The sequence below is a fragment of the Diospyros lotus genome, chromosome 3, assembly GCF_014633365.1.
Source record: "Diospyros lotus cultivar Yz01 chromosome 3, ASM1463336v1, whole genome shotgun sequence".
Lineage (NCBI taxonomy): Eukaryota > Viridiplantae > Streptophyta > Magnoliopsida > Ericales > Ebenaceae > Diospyros > Diospyros lotus.
Window position 1 is genome coordinate 21,077,672 of NC_068340.1, and position 18,543 is coordinate 21,096,214.

At 41.2% G+C, this 18,543-nt stretch overlaps 1 protein-coding gene across 1 annotated transcript in view; it reads right to left on the bottom strand.

The window, feature by feature from the left end:
* LOC127797700 (uncharacterized) overlaps nt 1-18,328 on the bottom strand; it is a 31,354-nt gene extending 13,026 nt beyond the window's left edge. The window contains exon 1 of the mRNA XM_052330808.1: nt 17,891-18,328. Coding sequence (XP_052186768.1) covers nt 17,891-18,170 — 280 coding nt within the window. The 5' untranslated portion in view covers nt 18,171-18,328. The remainder of the gene's footprint in view (nt 1-17,890) is intronic.
* Nucleotides 18,329-18,543: the final 215 nt, after the last annotated feature.

Sequence of the window (18,543 nt, forward strand, 5' to 3'; positions counted from 1 at the left end):
GGCGCCCAAGGTGCGCCTTGCGCCTAGGCACGCCTTTAATAACACTGGTTTGAAGAATTGAGAGCACTGATGTGGAATGCTTAGCCATCCTTGACTAAGTAGTATTTTGTGTCAAATTTTGTGAGTGGCTTAAGGGGTGAACTCAAGTCAATGGTAAAGATGATGATGCCTACCACGATAAGGCACGCCGCAGAGAAGGCCAGATTAAAGGAGTTAACATTGGAGGCTATATTTGGGAAGAATAAGCCGTAGCCTAAGTCAAATCCCAAATCCCAACTCCCAACCGACTATGGGGATGAACTTGAAGAGGACTAGTATGGGGGTTACGTTAGGGCCTCCTAAGACCAATACTAATGTGGCTAAAGGGACCACAATGGAGCAACGAAGGCAGTTAGGACTCTGTTATAGATGTGGTGATCATTACAGCCCCGGTCATCAATGCAAGAGACAGTTGCTAAGATGGAAGGAATGGAAGAAGAGAAAGAAAGGGAGGAAGAAGAGGTTGTGGAGGAAGTAATTGATCCCATAGTAGAGGTTAAAGACGAGGGAGGGGAGATCTCCTTCCATGCATTAAAGGGGGGCCTGCAGGAAAGATCATCAAGGTAAAGGGGCAGTCAAGGAAGAGGAGATTAATGGTTTTAATAGACAGTGGCAGCACCCATAGCTTCTTGAATGAAGCCACTGCCATTGATCTAAAGTGTAAGTTGACAGCCACAACACCCTTAGTAGTTACAGTGGCAAATGAAATCGTATGTACAACCATTATAAATGTGCTAATTTCAAATGGCTTATGCAGGGGAAAGAATTTTCAATAGACCTAAGGGTCTTAGAACTAGGGGATGTGACATCGTATTGGGGGTTGATTGGATGAGGACGGTTAGTCCTCTAACATTCGATTTTAATAAGTTGGGAGGTGACAATTGATATTGCAAGGAGGAAGCTAACATTAGTGGGGAGCCTAGAGGCAGGGGAATGCAAGCTCATCTTAGGAAAAAAGCTATAGAAAATGTTAAAGAAGAGGAAAATACAGATCTCCCAACTATTCTCCATCCAAGCAATGGAGGTGGAAAAAGAAGAGTGCACGGAAGGGGAAGAAGCAGGGGAGGAGGAGACAAAAGCAAAATTGCCCCACAATGAGGTAACTAATCTAAACACCCTAAATTTATTCTTGATTGAATTTAAGGATTTGTTTGTTGAGCCTGCTTCATCACCACCTATCTGAGCCTTGGACCACTTCATTCCCCTCGAACCAAACTTTGAACCAATAAATATCCGGCCCTACTGATACCCACCAACACAAAAGTCTGAAATTGAAAGACAAGTCAAACAGATGCTAGCCTCTTCTATTATATAGCCCAGCGAAAGTCCCTTTGCCTCACTAGTACTTTTGATCAAGAAAAAGGATGGTACCTAAAGGTTCTGTATAGACTACCACCAGTTAAACACCCTCACAATCAAAAAGAAATTTCCAATTCCGATCATAGAGGATTTGATAGATGAACTACATGGAGCCACTATCTTTTTCAAGCTTGACTTGAGATCAAGGTACCATCAGATTAGAATGCACCCTAATGACGTTCACAAAACAACCTTTCGTATCCATCAAGGCCTATATGAATTCCTTGTCATGCCTTTCAGGTTGACTAATGCCCCTACCACCTTCTAAGCCCTGATGAACCAATTATTTGCACCCTACCTAAGAAAGTTCATCCTAGTATTTTTTGATGACGTACTCATCTATAGCTCGAACCTGAAAGCACACCTAACTCACCTGAGGATAGCTTTTGAGATCCTTAAATCCAATCAATTGTATATCAAAATGTCCAAGTGTTTATTTGCTAAGAAGGAAGTGGAGTATTTGGGGAACATGATAACTGGAGAGGGGGGTTAGCACAGATGCAAAGAAAATCTCAGCCATGACAGAATGGCCAAGGTCCACAATAGTGAGGGAGTTAAGGGGCTTCTTTAGATTAACTAGGTATTATAGAATATATTTGTTCCCCATTATGGAATTATCAGCAAACCCTTGATAGGGCTACTGAAGAACGATAAATTCCAATTGAATTCAGAAGCAAAAGTGGCCTCTACCACCCTTAAGGAGGCCATGACAAGAATCCCATTCCTTGCCTTACCAGATTTTTCAAAGATATTTGTAGTAGAAACAGATGCTTGTGAAGTGGGTGTAAGTACAATGCTCATGTACGAAGGAAGACCACTGGCATACATTAGCCAAGCCTTAGCCCCTAGAGACACTTGAGACTATGTGTGTATGAGAAAGAACTCTTACCAATGTTGGTGGTTGTGGATAAGCGGAGGAACAATTTGGAGAGCAACCCCTTTATTATCAAGACTAATCACGAGAGCTTGAGGTACTTGTTACAACAAAGAGTGCACACCCAATTGGGGGTATCCAAACTACTTGGATTGGACTACACAATTCATTACAGACAAGGAAAGGAAAACAAAGTGGTTGATGCACTTTCTAGAAGAGGAGGGGAAGTCTGTTGCAGTGTAATCACAGCTATAGTGTCGGATTGGGTGAAGGAGATCATAGAAAGTTATGGGCAGATTAAATGGATCAGGGAATTACAAGGGCAATTCACTATAGAGCCTACTGGAAACAGAGGGTATTCACTTTCCACTGAGTTGATACGTTACAAAGGCAATATAGTGGTGGGCAATGGCCAGAGATTAAAGGAGAGAATCTTGCAGTCCTTACATGACTCCCCATTGGGGGGGCATTCGGGAATTCAAGCCACTTACTACAAGGTGAGTCAACTTTTCTTTTGGCCAAGGCTAAAGAAAGAAGTGGGGTCTTTTGTGTTGGCTTGTCCTACCTACCAAAGGTGCAAACATGAGCATGTGGCACTTCCGGGGTTACTCCAACCCTTTGCCAACCCTGAGCAAGCTAGGGAGGGAATATCAATGGATTTTATAGAAGGGCTACCCAAATCAGAGGGCAGGGATTTGATTTTGGTGATTGTGGATCGCTTAACCAAATTTGCCAACTTTGTAAGTCTTACTCACCCCTACACAGCCCAGGAGATTGCTAGACAGTTTATGGATTCAGTAGCCAAGGTACATGGGGTCCCAAAGTCGATAGTGTCTAATAGGGATAAGATTTTCACCAGCAATTTATGGCAAGAACTATTTAAAGGATTGGGAGTGGGTTTACACATGTTTACAACCTATCATCCCTATACGGATGGGCAAACAGATAGGGTAAACCAATGTTTGGAGGCTTATTTACAATGTATGTGCTTTGCCAAACATAAAAGTTGGAACATGTGGCTATCTATGGCACAGTGGTGGTACAATACAAGCTACCATAATGCTCTCAAAAAGTCCCCTTTCGAGGCATTATTCGGATTTAAGGCCCCTATCTTACCAACTCTGATGAATGCCCCCACCACAATAGATGCAGTGGAGGACTATCTTCAACAGCACCGGAAGATGTTACAATTGCTGAAGAAATAGTTAACTACAACTCATAATAGAATGGAGCAGGCGGTTGATAGGAAGAGAAGTGAGAGAAACTTTAACGTGGGAGATAAGGTATACCTCAAAGTCAAGAGGTTCCTCCAGCACTCCTTTTCAACCACTCCAGCCTCCAAGCCGAGCCCTAAGTACTTTGGGTCGTTCGCTATACTTGCTAAGGTGGGTAAGGTAGCCTACAAGCTGCAATTTCCAGAGGCAATACCTACTCACCCGGTGTTCCATGTGTGTCTGTTAAAAAGGGCAGTAGAACCTGAAGCCACTGTTAGCCCATATCTCCCTACAATAGATGAAGACATTTAAGTAATAGTAGAGCTCAAGGCCATAGTAGACCGAAGAGTTATCTACAAAGAGACACTGCCACTTACAAGTGTTGGTCTAGTAGAGTCACCTACATCTAGACCATGCTACCTAGGAGTACCTACCGGATCTATTGAGGCAGTTCCCATAAGCAGCTCATCTATTGTCATTTCTTGGGGATAAGAAAGATCTTAAGGGGAGGGAAAATGTCACAAACCCAATGGGGTAACAGGGGTAAGCTTGTAATTAGCTTAGACCAACCAATAAAGGGCAGTAGTACTCAAGTAGTTAGCGTTATAACCACTTGTACATTCTCGGTTATAACTGAAAGACTGCCTATAAAAGAGGCTGATGTATGAGGATGGGAATTATGAAATGAAATAGAACATAATTCTTTCCCTCCTATTCTCTCTCAATTCTCCCTCCTACTCTCTCTCTCTCTCCCAATTCAAATTCCTACGGCTACTAAAATTCCAGAATTGTATAAGTCTCAGATTCGAGACTTGTCACATGGTTTTGTTGATTGTAAGATGCCAATAGTTCATACTGTGGAATTCATATGAGGGAACGTGCATGGGAGAAAGGTCAGTTGCCAATTCATACACAAGGCAATAGGCATGGATTCATCAGGCTTCCATATGGGTTTTAATTTGTATTTGTTAATTGCTCGAAAGTATAGTGCACCATTTGGTTGATCACTACAAAAGATTTGACCTCTCTACCTCCTTTGGATTTTAGCATTGTTATTCAAGTTTTGCATTGAGTGGCTGGACATTCTAGAAGAACTCGAGCATATTAGGTTATAATCTCGGCAATGGCAAATTAGGAATAAAAGGGCTAATTTGTGTGCATTTAAGTGAGGGGTAGTAAGGGAATTGCATACCGATTATTTTCTCTCTTGTAGCTAATGCCCCTTATGTCTATAAATAAGAGGCGATAGGCAATATGTCAAGTACCTGAATTCTGATTATCCTCATTAAGTCTTGAGTGATGTACTGTATGAGAAAAGTGAGAGAAAGCTTTGTAATCTGCAGTGAGGGTTCTCGAGAGTATCAGTGAGGGTTGTGGGGATGTGCAAGAGTGATTGAATGTACTATTCTTCATCAAGATTATAGTGGATCGCTCTCTCTGAAGGCTGGATGTAGGATTGGTGAAAACCGGTTTGAACCAAGATAAACTCTCGGTGTTTTCATGTGGTTTGATTGTTCTATGTTTGTCTTTTGTCAATTCATTTAATTTCTGCTTCTGTTGTATGTTTAATCGGTGAGAGAGTGAACGAGTGAATATATGTCTTGGTTTATTAGGTGATTTAGTGGACCGACAGTGCTCCCAATTGTAACAAATTGATATCAGAGCCGGGTCTCTCATCAAGAACCTTCAAGATTCGTTAGAATTTGACACATACCCGCAAGAATGGCTTCTACAGCCTCTGCCGCACGACATGATGTTGAGAAATTTCATGGTCAAAACGATTTTGGCCTATGGAAGATGAAGATGAGGGCCTTATTGGGAAACCTAGGTCTAGATGAAGCCCTAGAGGCTGAAAAAAAGATACTGAGTCTCTCTCTGAAGAACATAAAAGAGAAATCTATGAAAAGAGAAAGGAAATCAACAAGAAAGCATTTAACACCTTAATACTTAGCCTTGGAGACAATGTATTACAGGAGGTGTCAAAAATGACAACCACAAAAGATATTTGGAATAGGCTAGAGACACTCTATATGACCAAAACTCTTTCTACCCGATTATATTTGAAAACAAAGTTCTTTTCATTCAAGATGATTGAGAGTCAATAAGTTACAAGATCACATTGATAGTTTTAATAAACTATGTTTAGATCTTGAAAATGTTGATATTAAATATGATGATGAGGATAAGGCATTGGTCTTATTGCACTCATTGCCAAAATCATATGAGACTTTTGTTGACATTTTGAAATATGGTAGAGACAAATTGGCTCTAGATGATGTTATAGGGGCTTTGAATTCTAAGGAATTACAACAGAAAGTAGATGTTAAAAAGACTACTGGTAATGTACTAGCAGTGAAGTGTAGGTCAGAGAAGAAAGACACAAGACAAAAAAATAGGTCTCAGTCAAAGTCTAGAAATGGCAAGAAAGTGATCAAGTGCTTCCATTGCCATAAGGAAGGGCATATAAAGAAGCACTGTCCCAATAGGAAGAAAGATTACCCTAATAAGTCCAGTCCAGAATTTTCAAACTCCATTTGTGACCATGATAGTGCTGATGCATTAGTAGTGTCTAGTAAGGATGAGAAGGATGTGTGGGTGCTTGATTCAGGGTGTTCATTTCATATGACTCCTCACAAAGAATGGTTGCTAGACTATAAGGAAATTGGTGGAGGCAGAGTACTTCTAGGAAACAACCATGAGTGTGGAATAGTGGGAATTGGAAATATTAGACTTAGGATGCATGATGGATTAATTAAAATTTTAACTAATGTAAGGTATGTTCCTGATTTAAAAAGGAACTTAATATCACTTGGAGAATTAGAGAAGAATGGCTACTCCTATAAGGGAGATAGTGGAATCCTTAAGGTATTGAGAGGGTCCTTAGTGTGTATGAAGGTTGTCCTTAAGAATGGTATTTATGTGCTGCAGGCATCCACTCTGAGTGGTGATGAAGCCTTAGGAGAAGCCAACTGTAGTGATCAGTCTAGCTTATATAAGTGATCAAGGCCTTAAGGAGCTATCTAATCAAGGAATTTTAAGTGCTGAGAAATTTACAGCATTAAACAAATGTGAAACCTGCATTCTAGGAAAGTCTATAAAAGTCAAATTCCCTAAGAAAGCCACCCACTCATCTCAAGCCCCATTGGATTATATCCATTCGGATCTATGGGGCCCTAGTCAATCCTTAACACATGGAGGAGCAAGATATTTCTTATCCATAATAGATGATTTCTCTATGATGGTTTGGGTTTTTGTTTTAAAATCGAAAGATCAAACTTTTGAAGTGTTTAAAATTTGGAAAATCATGATAGAAAATCAAATGGGTAAGAAAATAAAAATAAATATGACAAATAATGGGCTTGAATATTGTAATAAAGATTTTTCCCATATGTGTAGTGAAAATGGCATACTGAGACACCTAACAGTCCTCGGAAATCCCAGGCAAAATGGCTTGGCCGAAAGGATCAATAGAACTCTCTTAGAGAGGGTAAGATGCATGCTGATACATGCTAGATTACCAAAATCTTTTTGAGGAGAAACTATAACTACAGCTGCATATTTGATAAATAGGTCCCCCTCGGCAACTATAGGTTTTAAAACACCCTATGAGATAAGCCAAGCCTTGAGCACATAAAGGTGTTTGGATGTATTGCCTATGCTCATGTAAAGAAAGGCAAGTTAGAACCTAGGGCCAAACGTTGCCTATTTATAGGTTATCCTATAGGGGTGAAGGGATACAAACTTTGGTGTTTGGAAGAAGATATGCCAAAGACTATTATTAGTAGGGATGTAGTCTTTAAAGAAAATTCTTTCTTGGATAATGGTCTGATAGAGGATGAGCAAGGAAAGGCAAAAGAAGCTGTTCAGAAACAGCTTGATTATAATGTTACTAGTGACAGTCATGATGCTGTAAGAGTTGGTTATGAGGCAACAAGTGGCAGCCAGGATACTGCCAGCAGCAGTCATGATGCTACTAGTCACAGCCGAGACTTGGATGCTGCTGCTTATGATAGTCCTATGGACTTAGCAGCAGGTCAGCATAGTGCTGATTTAAGATCCTCTAGTTTAGATAACTTTCAGCAATCAGACTTTGATGATTCCTCTAGTTATGATGGAAACCAGCACACTGACAGTGCTGGTTCTTCTAGATCAGACAGCAGCCCTAGTTTAGATAGGTATAATGTAGCTAGAGATTGACAAAGGAGAGTAGTAAGACCTCCATCAAGGTTTGGATACTCAGACTTAGTGGCATATGCACTTTCAAGTGCATTAGAGATAGCTGGGGATGAGCCTTCTTCTTATGAAGAAGCTATAAGATCCAAAGATTCAAAGAAATGGCTTGCAGCCATGGAATCTGAAATGGATTCTCTAAGAAAGAATAAAACTTGGCCCCTTGTCGATAAACCCTTAGGTAAAAGGGTGGTAGGTTGCAAATGGTTGTATAAGATCAAAGAAGGTGCAGGAAATGAATCAAAACCTAGGTATAAGGCTAGGTTAGTAGCAAGAGGATTCACTCAAGTGGATTTTAATGAAGTGTTCTCCCCTGTGGTAAGACACACTTCTATAAGGATTTTACTTGCTATAACTGCTCATTTAGATCTTATCCTAGAGCAGATGGATGTGACCACTGCTTTCCTCAATGGCGAATTAGAAGAAGATATTCTAATGGATCAGCCGAGAGGATTTGAAGTTAGGGGAAACAAAAAACAAGTTTGCTTGTTGAAAAAGTCCTTATATGGACTTAAGCAATTCCCTAGACAGCGGTACAAGAAATTTGACACATTCATGTTGTGTCAAGGGTTCAAGAGGAGTAACTTTGATAACTGTGTTTATTTTAGACATGTTTCCTCTAAGACTTCTATATATCTCCTCCTTTATGTGAATGACATGTTGATTGCTAGCTAATCACACGAAGAAATCCAAAGTTTAAAAATGAAATTGAATTCAGTCTTTGAAATGAAAGAATTAGGAGAGGTTAGAAAGATCTTAGGTATTGAAATAGCTAGGAATAGACAGCTTAGGAAAGTCCAGTTTTCTCAAAAAACCTATCTCAGTAAGCTCATTAGAAAGTTTCATATGCTGGACGCAAAGGAAGTAAATGTTCCCCTTGCTTAGCATTTTAAGTTGTCCCACAGTCAATTGACGAGTGATGAAGAGAGCATAAGAGAGATGAAGAAAATTCCCTACTCTAGTGCTATAGGTAGTCTTATGTATTATATGGTGTGTAAAAGGCCGGATTTAGCACATGCTATTGTCATGGTATAAGTCACAAACAGGGGAATAAGTCATGCAAGTGGATAGTGTTACATGCACACGGGTAGGCAGTTATGTAGTTAATTCTAGAAGGGACACTAATGTAACTAAAACTCTCCAAATAAAACTCTCCTTGGTGGGAATTGACATGCGAAATCCTTTCTATATAAAGGATGCTCAAACTATATGAAGGCATGTTGAATTTTGAATCAAACTCATTCTGAATTCTTTCTCAACTCTCTCTCTCTCCCCGATCTCTCTTCCCTCTCTTTCTTGTGATTCTATCTCCCTAACTCTAGAGAATTCTCTGAATTTCCTGAAATTCATTGTCAAATTCATTAAGGTCTGACAAATCTGGTATCAGAGCTCGTTCTGGGATGAAGAAGTAGATGGCAGAGGGAACTCGAATGAAGAATTTCGAGTCACAGGTGCAACAATTCCATGCGACGGTGACCGACCTGCAAGCTCGAGTGGAACTACTGGAAATTGGATCCAACCGCAACCATGAAGCGATCACAACGATGGACAGAAAGGTGGATTCGTCTCTTGGCAATTTGGAGAGGAGGTTAGATGGGATCAGAGATGAAGTGGGAAACCAAATCCGCGAGCAGTTGCAGAGCTTCATGGTAATATTTACACGCCAGAATCAGGCAAGCTTATCACCTGATTTTTCGCCAAGGGAAAGGACGGAACCGATCCTTACCAGTGTCAGAGGAAGGAATGGGAATGCAGGGGCCACTGAGATCGAGGTAGCACTAAGAGGAGAAGAGGATGTAGAAGTAGAATTTAGGTAAGAGGGACCGGTTATCCACAATCAACCGGGGTTCCCTATGCCTAAGATGGAGATTTCCATATTTGATGGGAGTAACCCACAGTGGTGGGTGAGAAGATATGAAAGGATGTTTGAGTGGTACAATATACTAAGGGAACAAAGGGTAGCCTTGGTATCCGCATACCTCAATGATGCGAGGGATGCCTAGTACCAAGGTTGGTCACAAAGTAGGGGAGAGTGTTCGTGGGGGGAATTCGGGGACAAATTATGTGTAAGGTTTGGAGACAGAAATAGGAAGGATGTAGTAGAAGAATTCAATAAATTAAGACAAGAAGGGAGTGTGTAGGTTTATCAAGCATGATTCGAAGAGCTGAGATCGATCATGGTCATCCTGAACCCCCATTTGTTCGAGGCATACTTTGTCTCGAGTTTCTTAAGCGGGTTGAACGAAGAGCTTCGACCTATAGTTAAGATGCTGTGACCAAAAACCGTCGAGGAGGCAACAGAGAATGCAAGGTTACAGGAGATCATGGTAGAAGCGATCATGAAGAAACAGAGGCAGCAGAACAAGGGAGCTAATGGGGGACCCGTGATGCCAATGATGAGAAGATATGGAAGGGAGTTGGTTAGGGTGAACCTGGGGCAAGGGGGGGTGATAGTGATTGCACCTGGTAGCCAATTGGTAGGCCAGAGTGGCAATGTGGTAGATCAAAGGAGGCAGTATCACCCAGGACACCAATGCAAGAGGCAATTACTCTTGTTAGAAGGTGAAGAAGAAGCTGTGGAAAACAAAGAAGAGATAATGGAAGAAGAAGAGTTAGAAGAGGAAGATAACGGAGAAATTTCGTTGCATACACTTAAGGCATTAACCAATTACAAGATTATCAAAGTGGAAGGGTACCGAACGACAGTCCAATGATTTTAATCGATAGTGGCTCTACCCACAATTTCTTGGATGAGGGCACTGCCAAGAAGCTCCACTGCAGGATGACAAGAACCCAACCATTGTCAATGACCGTTGCCAATGGTCACAAGGTGCTAAACAAATCAGCTTGCATCAGGTTTTGTTGGGAAATGCAAGGTGAACTGTTTGAGGCGGATTTGAGACTACTCAAGCTAGGGGGCTATGATGTGTTGGGAGTGGACTAGATGAAACAGGTGAGCCCTATTAGCTTTGATTTTAACCAAATGGAAGTGACTTTTGAAAAGGGGGGCAAGAAGATGACTCTCACGAGCAGCAAGGAAATCGGGGCTTGTAAGATGATCACGGGATGGAAGCTGCAGAAGCTACATAAAAGCAAGTGGGCTCAAGTGACCCAATTGTTCTCAATCCAAGCTATTGAGGAGGCAAAGGAAAGGAATGAGTTGCAAGGAGAATCTTACTTAACAACACTCAGCCGAGATCAAAATCAAATAGAGGTACAGCAACTAAACTATCTTAATATACTTTTGGCTGAATATGAGGAATTTTTTGTAGAACCTAACTCCCTGCCACCCCAAAGATCCTTCAACCACTCAATCAACCTGAAACCTAACTCCAAACCTGTTAACATCTAATCATATCGATACCCCCCTCACTAGAAAATCGAAATCGAAAAAATGGTGAAGGAAATGTTGCAGCAATCCTTAATTCGACCAAGCCAAAGCCCATACGCATCCCTTGTCCTACTCGTCAAAAAAAAGGATAGTGCATGGTGTTTCTGTGTTGACTATCGTCAACTTAATGCCTTGACCATCAAAGATAAGTTTCCAATTCCTATCATCAAAGATTTACTTGATGAACTAAAGAATGCTACAATTTTTTCCAAACTGGATTTACGTTCAGGGTACCATCAGATCTGCATGAAACCTGATGATATCCACAAGACCGCTTTTCGAACCCATCATGGCCACTATGAGTTCTTGGTGATGCCATTTAGGCTCACCAATGCTCTCGCTACCTTCCAATCACTTATGAACCAAGTCTTTGTGCCTTTCCTACATAAATTCATCTTAGTTTTCTTCGATGACATCCTAATTTACAGCCAAACTAACACCCAACATTTGCAACACCTTAGGACTACATTTGATATCCTCAAGTCCAGCCAATTGTATATTAAGTGATCTAAATGCGCCTTTGGCCAGAAACAGGTGGAGTACTTGGGCCATGTTATTTAAGGGCTGGGGTGAGTACTGATCCCAAGAAGGTAGAAACCATGGTGAATTGGCCAAAGCCTACCAACTTGAAGGCTTTGAGGGGTTTCTTGGGACTCACAGGCTATTACAGGCGTTTTATCAAAAATTATGGCCTCATAAGTTGGCCATTAACAGAACTTCTGAAGAAATATGGGTTTAAGTGGGGATCAGAGGCAGAGAGGGCATTTGGGCAGTTGAAGGGTGACATTTCTAAGGCACCGGTGCTGGGATTACCAGATTTCAATAAGCCTTTCATCCTTGAGACGGATGCTTGCGGAACAAGGATGGGGGCAGTGTTAATACAAGAAGAAAGACCTCTGGCTTATCTCAGTCAGTCCTTATCTTCTAAACATGAAGGACAAAGCATATATGAGGAGGAGTTATTAGCAGTAGTGATGGCTGTGGAAAGATGGAGACACTATTTAAAAGAAGGCCAGTTCATTATACGCATTGACCATGAAAGTCTTAAGTTTCTTCTCCAACAGAAACTGCAGACACATCTTCAGCGGAAAGGGATGGCCAAACTTATGGATTTGGACTACAGCATACAATATAAGAAGGGAAGAGAGAATGTGGTTGTTGATACCCTTTCCAGGTGCTTTGAAGAAGGGCACACTGCCACCCTCACGATGGTGACCAGCTTGTTGTATGGCTCAGAAAGGAAAATTTTATAGGACAGCTATAAGACCAGTCTTGTTGTATGGCTCAGAATGTTGGGCAGTCAAATACCAGCATGAGCAAAAGACGAGTGTAGCGGAGATGAGGATGTTAAGATGGATGTGCGGACATACAAGAAAGGATAAAATTAGAAATGAAATTATTCGTAATAAGGTAGGAGTAGTGCCAATCGAGGAGAAGATGAGAAAGACTAGCCTAAGATGGTTTGGTCATGTGAGAAGGAGACTAAGAGACGCTCCTGTGAGGAGAGTTGATGAAATGGAATAATTAGTCACAAAAAGAGGTAGAGGTAGACCCAAGAAGACTTTGGGAGAGACATTAAAATTTGATATGAAATATATGGATCTAAATGAGGATATGACAAAAGACAGAAATACATGGAAGTCTAGAATTCATGTAGCCGACCCCACATAGTGGCATAAAGGCTGGATATGTTGTTGTTGTTGTTGTTGTTGAGGTCCATCTTATTCCCAATCACAATTCTTCCTTGGAATCTTAGCATTCCTCTGCTCAATTTATAACCATTCCCCACAGGGCCCCTACCGCCAATTCTTCTAGCAATGGCTTCAATTTCTTGTCTCCCTCATAATTATCAATTACTTCCCGGTACCACTGGGGTACTGCTTATGTTATGGCTGCAAAACTCCCTTCTTCATGGCACCTTGAAAGTGCATCTGCAGCTACATTCTCCTTACCCTTCCAATATTGTATGATGTAGTCCAAACCCATGAGTTTGGCCATTCCCTTCTTTTGCAGCTATGTTTGAAGCCTTTATTGTAATAGAAACTTCAAGCTCTCATGGTCTGTTTTGATTATAAATCTTCCCCTTCCAAGTAATGCCTCCATTTGTCTACTACCACCAATACTGCTAATAACTCCTTCTCATATATTCTGAGTCCTGAATGTTTAGAACTCAACACTTGATTTAAGAATGCTAGAGGCCTTCCCTCCTGTAGCAGAACTGCTCCTACCCCTGTTCCACTTGCATTTGTTTCCAGGATAAAAGTTTTATCAAAATCTGGCAGTCCCAGAACTGGTACCCTACTCATGGCCCCTTTTAAATTCTCGAATGTCTTCTCGGCCCTTGGGCTCCAACTAAAACCCCCTTTCTTCAATAATTCGATTAAAGGTTTACTAATTACCCTATAATTCTTCACAAATCGGCGATAATATCATGTTAAACCCAAAAATCCCCTCAAGGCCCTCACCGAAGTTGGCCTTAGCCAGGACACCATGGCCTCCACCTTTCGGGGGTTGGTACTCACTCCACCCTTTGATATAATGTGTCCCAAGTATTCCACTTGCCCTTGACCAAATGCACACTTAGACTTCTTAATATAAAGCTGGTGGAATTGGAGGGTGTCAAGGGTAGTTTTAAGGTGAAACAAATGTTGTTCGAAAGAGGGGTTGTAAATGAGTATGTCATCAAAGAATACTAATATGAATTTTCAGAGATAGGGCTCAAAAATTCTATTCATGAGGGATTGAGAAGTAGCTGGGGCATTGGTGAGCCCAAATGGCATCACCAAGAATTCAAAGTACCCCGAACGTAAGTCCAACTTAAAAAAGAATTGGGCATTGTGTAATTCATCCAAGAGATCTTCTACCAAGGGAATAGGGAATTTATCCTTGATGGTGACAGTATTTAGTTGGCGGTAATCCACACAAAACCGTCAAGTTTCATCCTTCTTTTTAACCAATAGGACAGGGGAAACAAGGGGGCTTTGGCTGGGTCTAATGATGGATTGTTGAAGCATTTCTCTCACCATTTTCTCTATTTCATTCTTCTGGATTAGGGACTAACGGTAAGTTCTAATGTTAACAGGCTCACAGTGTGGCTTAAGGTTAATAGGGTGGTCTTGCATCCGGGTAGGGAGAAGTGATTGGGGTTCAACAAAAAGATCCTCGTATCAAACCAACAATTCATTAAGAAGGTTCAAGTGATGTACCTAGTCAGGCAGCCCTTGGGTTGCACTGACAGTTAGGTGGATCTCCCCCCTTGCAATGCTAGACTTCCATGTACCTCTTCCGTTGCCATAATTGAGAAGAGTTGTGTCAGCTGCCCCCACTTTCCCTTAATCACCCTCTGCAGTCTCTTCCCCAATATCAACTTGCATGTTACCGTCTCCTTTCCTTCGGATAACATCATCTTTCTTCCCTCTTTCTCAAAAGATACTTCCATCCAATTGAAATCAAAACTAATGGGGTGACCCCCTTCATCCAATCTACCCCCAAAACCACATCACAGCCCCCCAACTGCAGGAGCCTCAGATCAGTTTCAAACATCTCTCCTTGCAACTGTCACACTCAAGGGTGGGGTCCCTGTGAGTGGACACTTCAGCTTCTTCGTCATGCCTTCATCAAGAAAGCTATGGGTACTCCCACTGCCTACTAAGATCATCAAATCGCTCCCCTTAAATTGTCCTTCCACTTTAATGATTTTGTTGTTGGCTACCCTTCAATGCGTGTATGGAGATCTCTCCATTGTCCCATGCTCTATCCTCCCCACTATCTCCTTCCTCTGCCACCTCTAGATCCTCCCCTTCATCCCCTTCCAACAGCAAGATCTGTCTCTTGCAGGTGTGTCCCGGATGGTACTTGTCACCACAACGAAAGCAGAGGCCAGCCAACCTCCTTTGCTCCCTTAATTGTTCCCCATAAGGAACTGAGCTTGGCCCACCTACATTCCTCACCCCTTGATTCCCTTTTGCTATGTCTCGATGGTAACTCTTCCCCCAAACAAGGCCTATTCCCAGAGTTACCCCCCTTTGTTGGTGCCTCTGTTTCTTCATCAATGCCTCCACGGACATTTCTTGCAATTGAGCACTTTCATAGGCTTGTTCCACCGTCCTAGTTTTCATCATTTTGACCATTGGTTGTAACTCCTCACTCAAGCCACTCATAAAGCTTGACACAAAGTAAGCTTCTGGTAGGTGGGGGTTGTGGCAAACCATGTACAACCTCAACTCTTCAAACTTTTGTAAATTAGACTCAACGCTCCTTGTTTACTTGAGCTTATTAAATTCCTCTATCGTATCCACCATACTCCTCTCCCCAAGCCGCTCACATAATTTTTCAAAGAACTCCTCCCATGTATAGTTCTCCCTCACATTAAGGCATCCTTGAAACCAGGCATCCACTGCTTCATTAAAGTAAGCAATGGCCAACAACACCCTTTGCCCCCTAGGTACATTGTGCCAATTGATCAGCCTATCACACTTCTTTAGCCACCATCGGGGATTAGCTCCTTCGAATGCTGGTATCTCCATCCGTGGCATGGGAAACTTGAGGAGGTGGCCACGAGGTTGCTCATTACTTCTCTACCCATAAGTCCCTCTAATCCTTCCTCAGGTTCTACCTCGATCTCAATCATTCCTTCCCTCCTAGTCATTCTATTTCCCAGCAATATGGGAGCATCCCTTTATCACAGAGGAAAGTCGAGAGCCATCCTTACAGCATTTTGGCGAGTAAACATGAGCATGAACTACTACATCTACGCTCCCAAATCCCCACACAGCCTCGCCATGGACCCCTCCAATCATTGTTCCATTCCTTCCAGCGAACCTTCGAGCTTGCGATCCATTGCCATGATCGCCTCATGGTTCCTTTCTCCTCGAATTTCTAGTTGGTCAATCCTTCCTTAGAATTCTGAAACAGTTGAGCTGACTTGCTGCAACTAAGTCTCAAAATTCTTCATACGGGTTCCTTCCGCCATTACTCTAATCTATCAGCTTTGGCCAAGAATCGGTGCCCTAATACCAAGATTGTGACGGCTTAAGCCTGACAATACCCTTCCTCCTAATTCCAATAAGAATTACGAGGACTTTACGCCCCAAACAGATAATAGAACAGAGAGAAAAGGAAGAATTAGTGAGAATGAAGAGAAGAACAAAGAGAAGCAAAGAGAATAGGAAGAGAGATCATGAGAATTCTAATATTTTTCATAATGCCAGGGGGGCCCTACTCCCCTAACAAACTCAAGAATCTCTAACTTCCCTGCATGTGGCAATAACTACGTGCCTTCTAGAAGTTACAACAGTAAAATGAAGAGCTAATCTACTAACTTAGGGGTACAGAAATGAAAATAACAACAAGCAGTAATAAGCAATAATTGGCAACAAGAAAATTTAAAAATAACTCTGAAAAGAGGGCCTTCTTGTGACAGATTGAATGTATTGTTCTTCATCAAGATTATAGTGGATTGCTCTCTCTGAAGGCTGGATGTAGGACCGGTGAAAACCGGTTCGAACCAGGATAAACTCTCGGTATTTTCATATGGTTTGATTGTTCTATGTTTGTCTTTTGTCAATTCTTTTAATTTATGTTTCTGTTGCATGTTTAATTGAAGAGAGAGTGAACGAGTGAATATATTTCTTGGTTTATTGGGTGATTTAGTGGACCGATAGTCCTCCCAATTGTAATAGGCATTAGAATTTTTCCACATAAAGTGAATGGCATGGATCTTATGATATATTGAGTATATTGTTCATATGTGCATTTTAGTCAATATTGTTAAGGCAATTCATTAAATTAGCCATTTAAAAAAAATCGATTGATACCAAAGCAATATTAATTCTTAAATAAGATCACAATTTAAATCACAAGAATCATTCAGGAAAACAGGTAAACCAATGCCTTAATAAATAGGGGAAGAAAAAGAAAAAAAAAACTCCACAATCAACATGACTACTTCAGATTTACTTTACAGCTGTGATATTACCGAGTTCATTATCCAATAAAAAATTACTCCTAGATGCCGGTATGGCTTTCTTGTCAATCTGGGGCTTAAGACAATCTTCCTCACCACTTCTATGAGCAATTGTAAATATCCTACCGAATGGCAAAATTGATTACAAGTTCAGCCTCCATTTAAACTTCACTGGAAAAAGCAGAAATGAATGACAACTCACTAGAGTCTCCAAACCGCAAATATATTAGGAGCCCTACTCATCCTGGAAAAGGATCACAATAAATCCTACAAATTCTATTCATGTAGTTATAACAGGTTAGTCAAGCCTCTCTTAGAAATGTCACGACCGAAGGGGAATTAGAGGGGCAATACTGTAATTAGTTACAATTGTTTGTTAGGAGATGCTATTAATTCTGTTGAAGGCACATCTAGATTCTACTTTTAGTTGAACAGCCTATAAATAGGCTATACTATATAGAGAAGTGTATGTTGAAAATGATAAGTTGAATTCATATTTCTCTCTCTCTCTCTCCCTTGTTTTCCCTCCGTTCTCTCTATTTTTGCTCTGTCTCTCCCTCCAATTCTTCTCTATTTCTCTCCCGAATCCTTCCAATTTCCTTTCTAAACCCTAGCCAAACCCTAGGGTCGTGACAAGAAACTATTGCACAAGCAGTTCTGGAAATACTAACCCAAACAAGGTCACTTCCACATTCAATCAAACATTTGAATGGCACATTGCATATACCAAAAAAAAATAGGAGATAAACAAGAAAAATGTTTACTAGTAAAACACAGGGAAAGGAGGGTAATTTGTGAGGTTAAAGGAAGGGGCTTACGCCGAAGTGGGCTTGCTTCTTCATTGCCGCCAATATTTCGAGAGGCGGTAGTGGTACTCGAGTACTGGAGCGCCATGACGCAAAAAGACGAGGGGGGTCTTGAAAGGGTAGCGCCCAAATGGCCGAGTGAATGACCAGAACGACAAGTGTAATCAGAGATTCTTCTTGATTGATGATAATGGTGGTGGTGGGTTGAGGAAAGATGTCTGCATGTTGTTCTGTTCCGTAATAGTAGCAGTAGAGTTTGAATCCTACTAGGGGACCAGCTATGGCTTCTCATTGTCGTCTCCTTTCTTTTCCGATTCTCCGCCGCTATCCTCTTCTCTTTTTCAATCTTTTAGAGACCGTCGTTATGGCCAACTGGTCTATTCTCCTCCGGAATCCACCGCTCGGTTCGGCTTAGGGTTCTAAGGCCGCCGCTTTTGGTCTTCAAAACATCAGGAATAAGTTGTTACAGTTTGTTAAAGAAATTATAATTTTTAGCTTTTTAGATTACAGCTTTTAAAACTTAAAATAAGTTGTGAACTCGTTTGCTGCAATTTCTTAGAAATTGTAGTTAATTAGTTATGGTGTTTGATATCATAAGTTGTAAAATAACTTATTTTTGTATAATTGTTCATAATATCCTTAGTAGTTATAGAATGATAATTTAA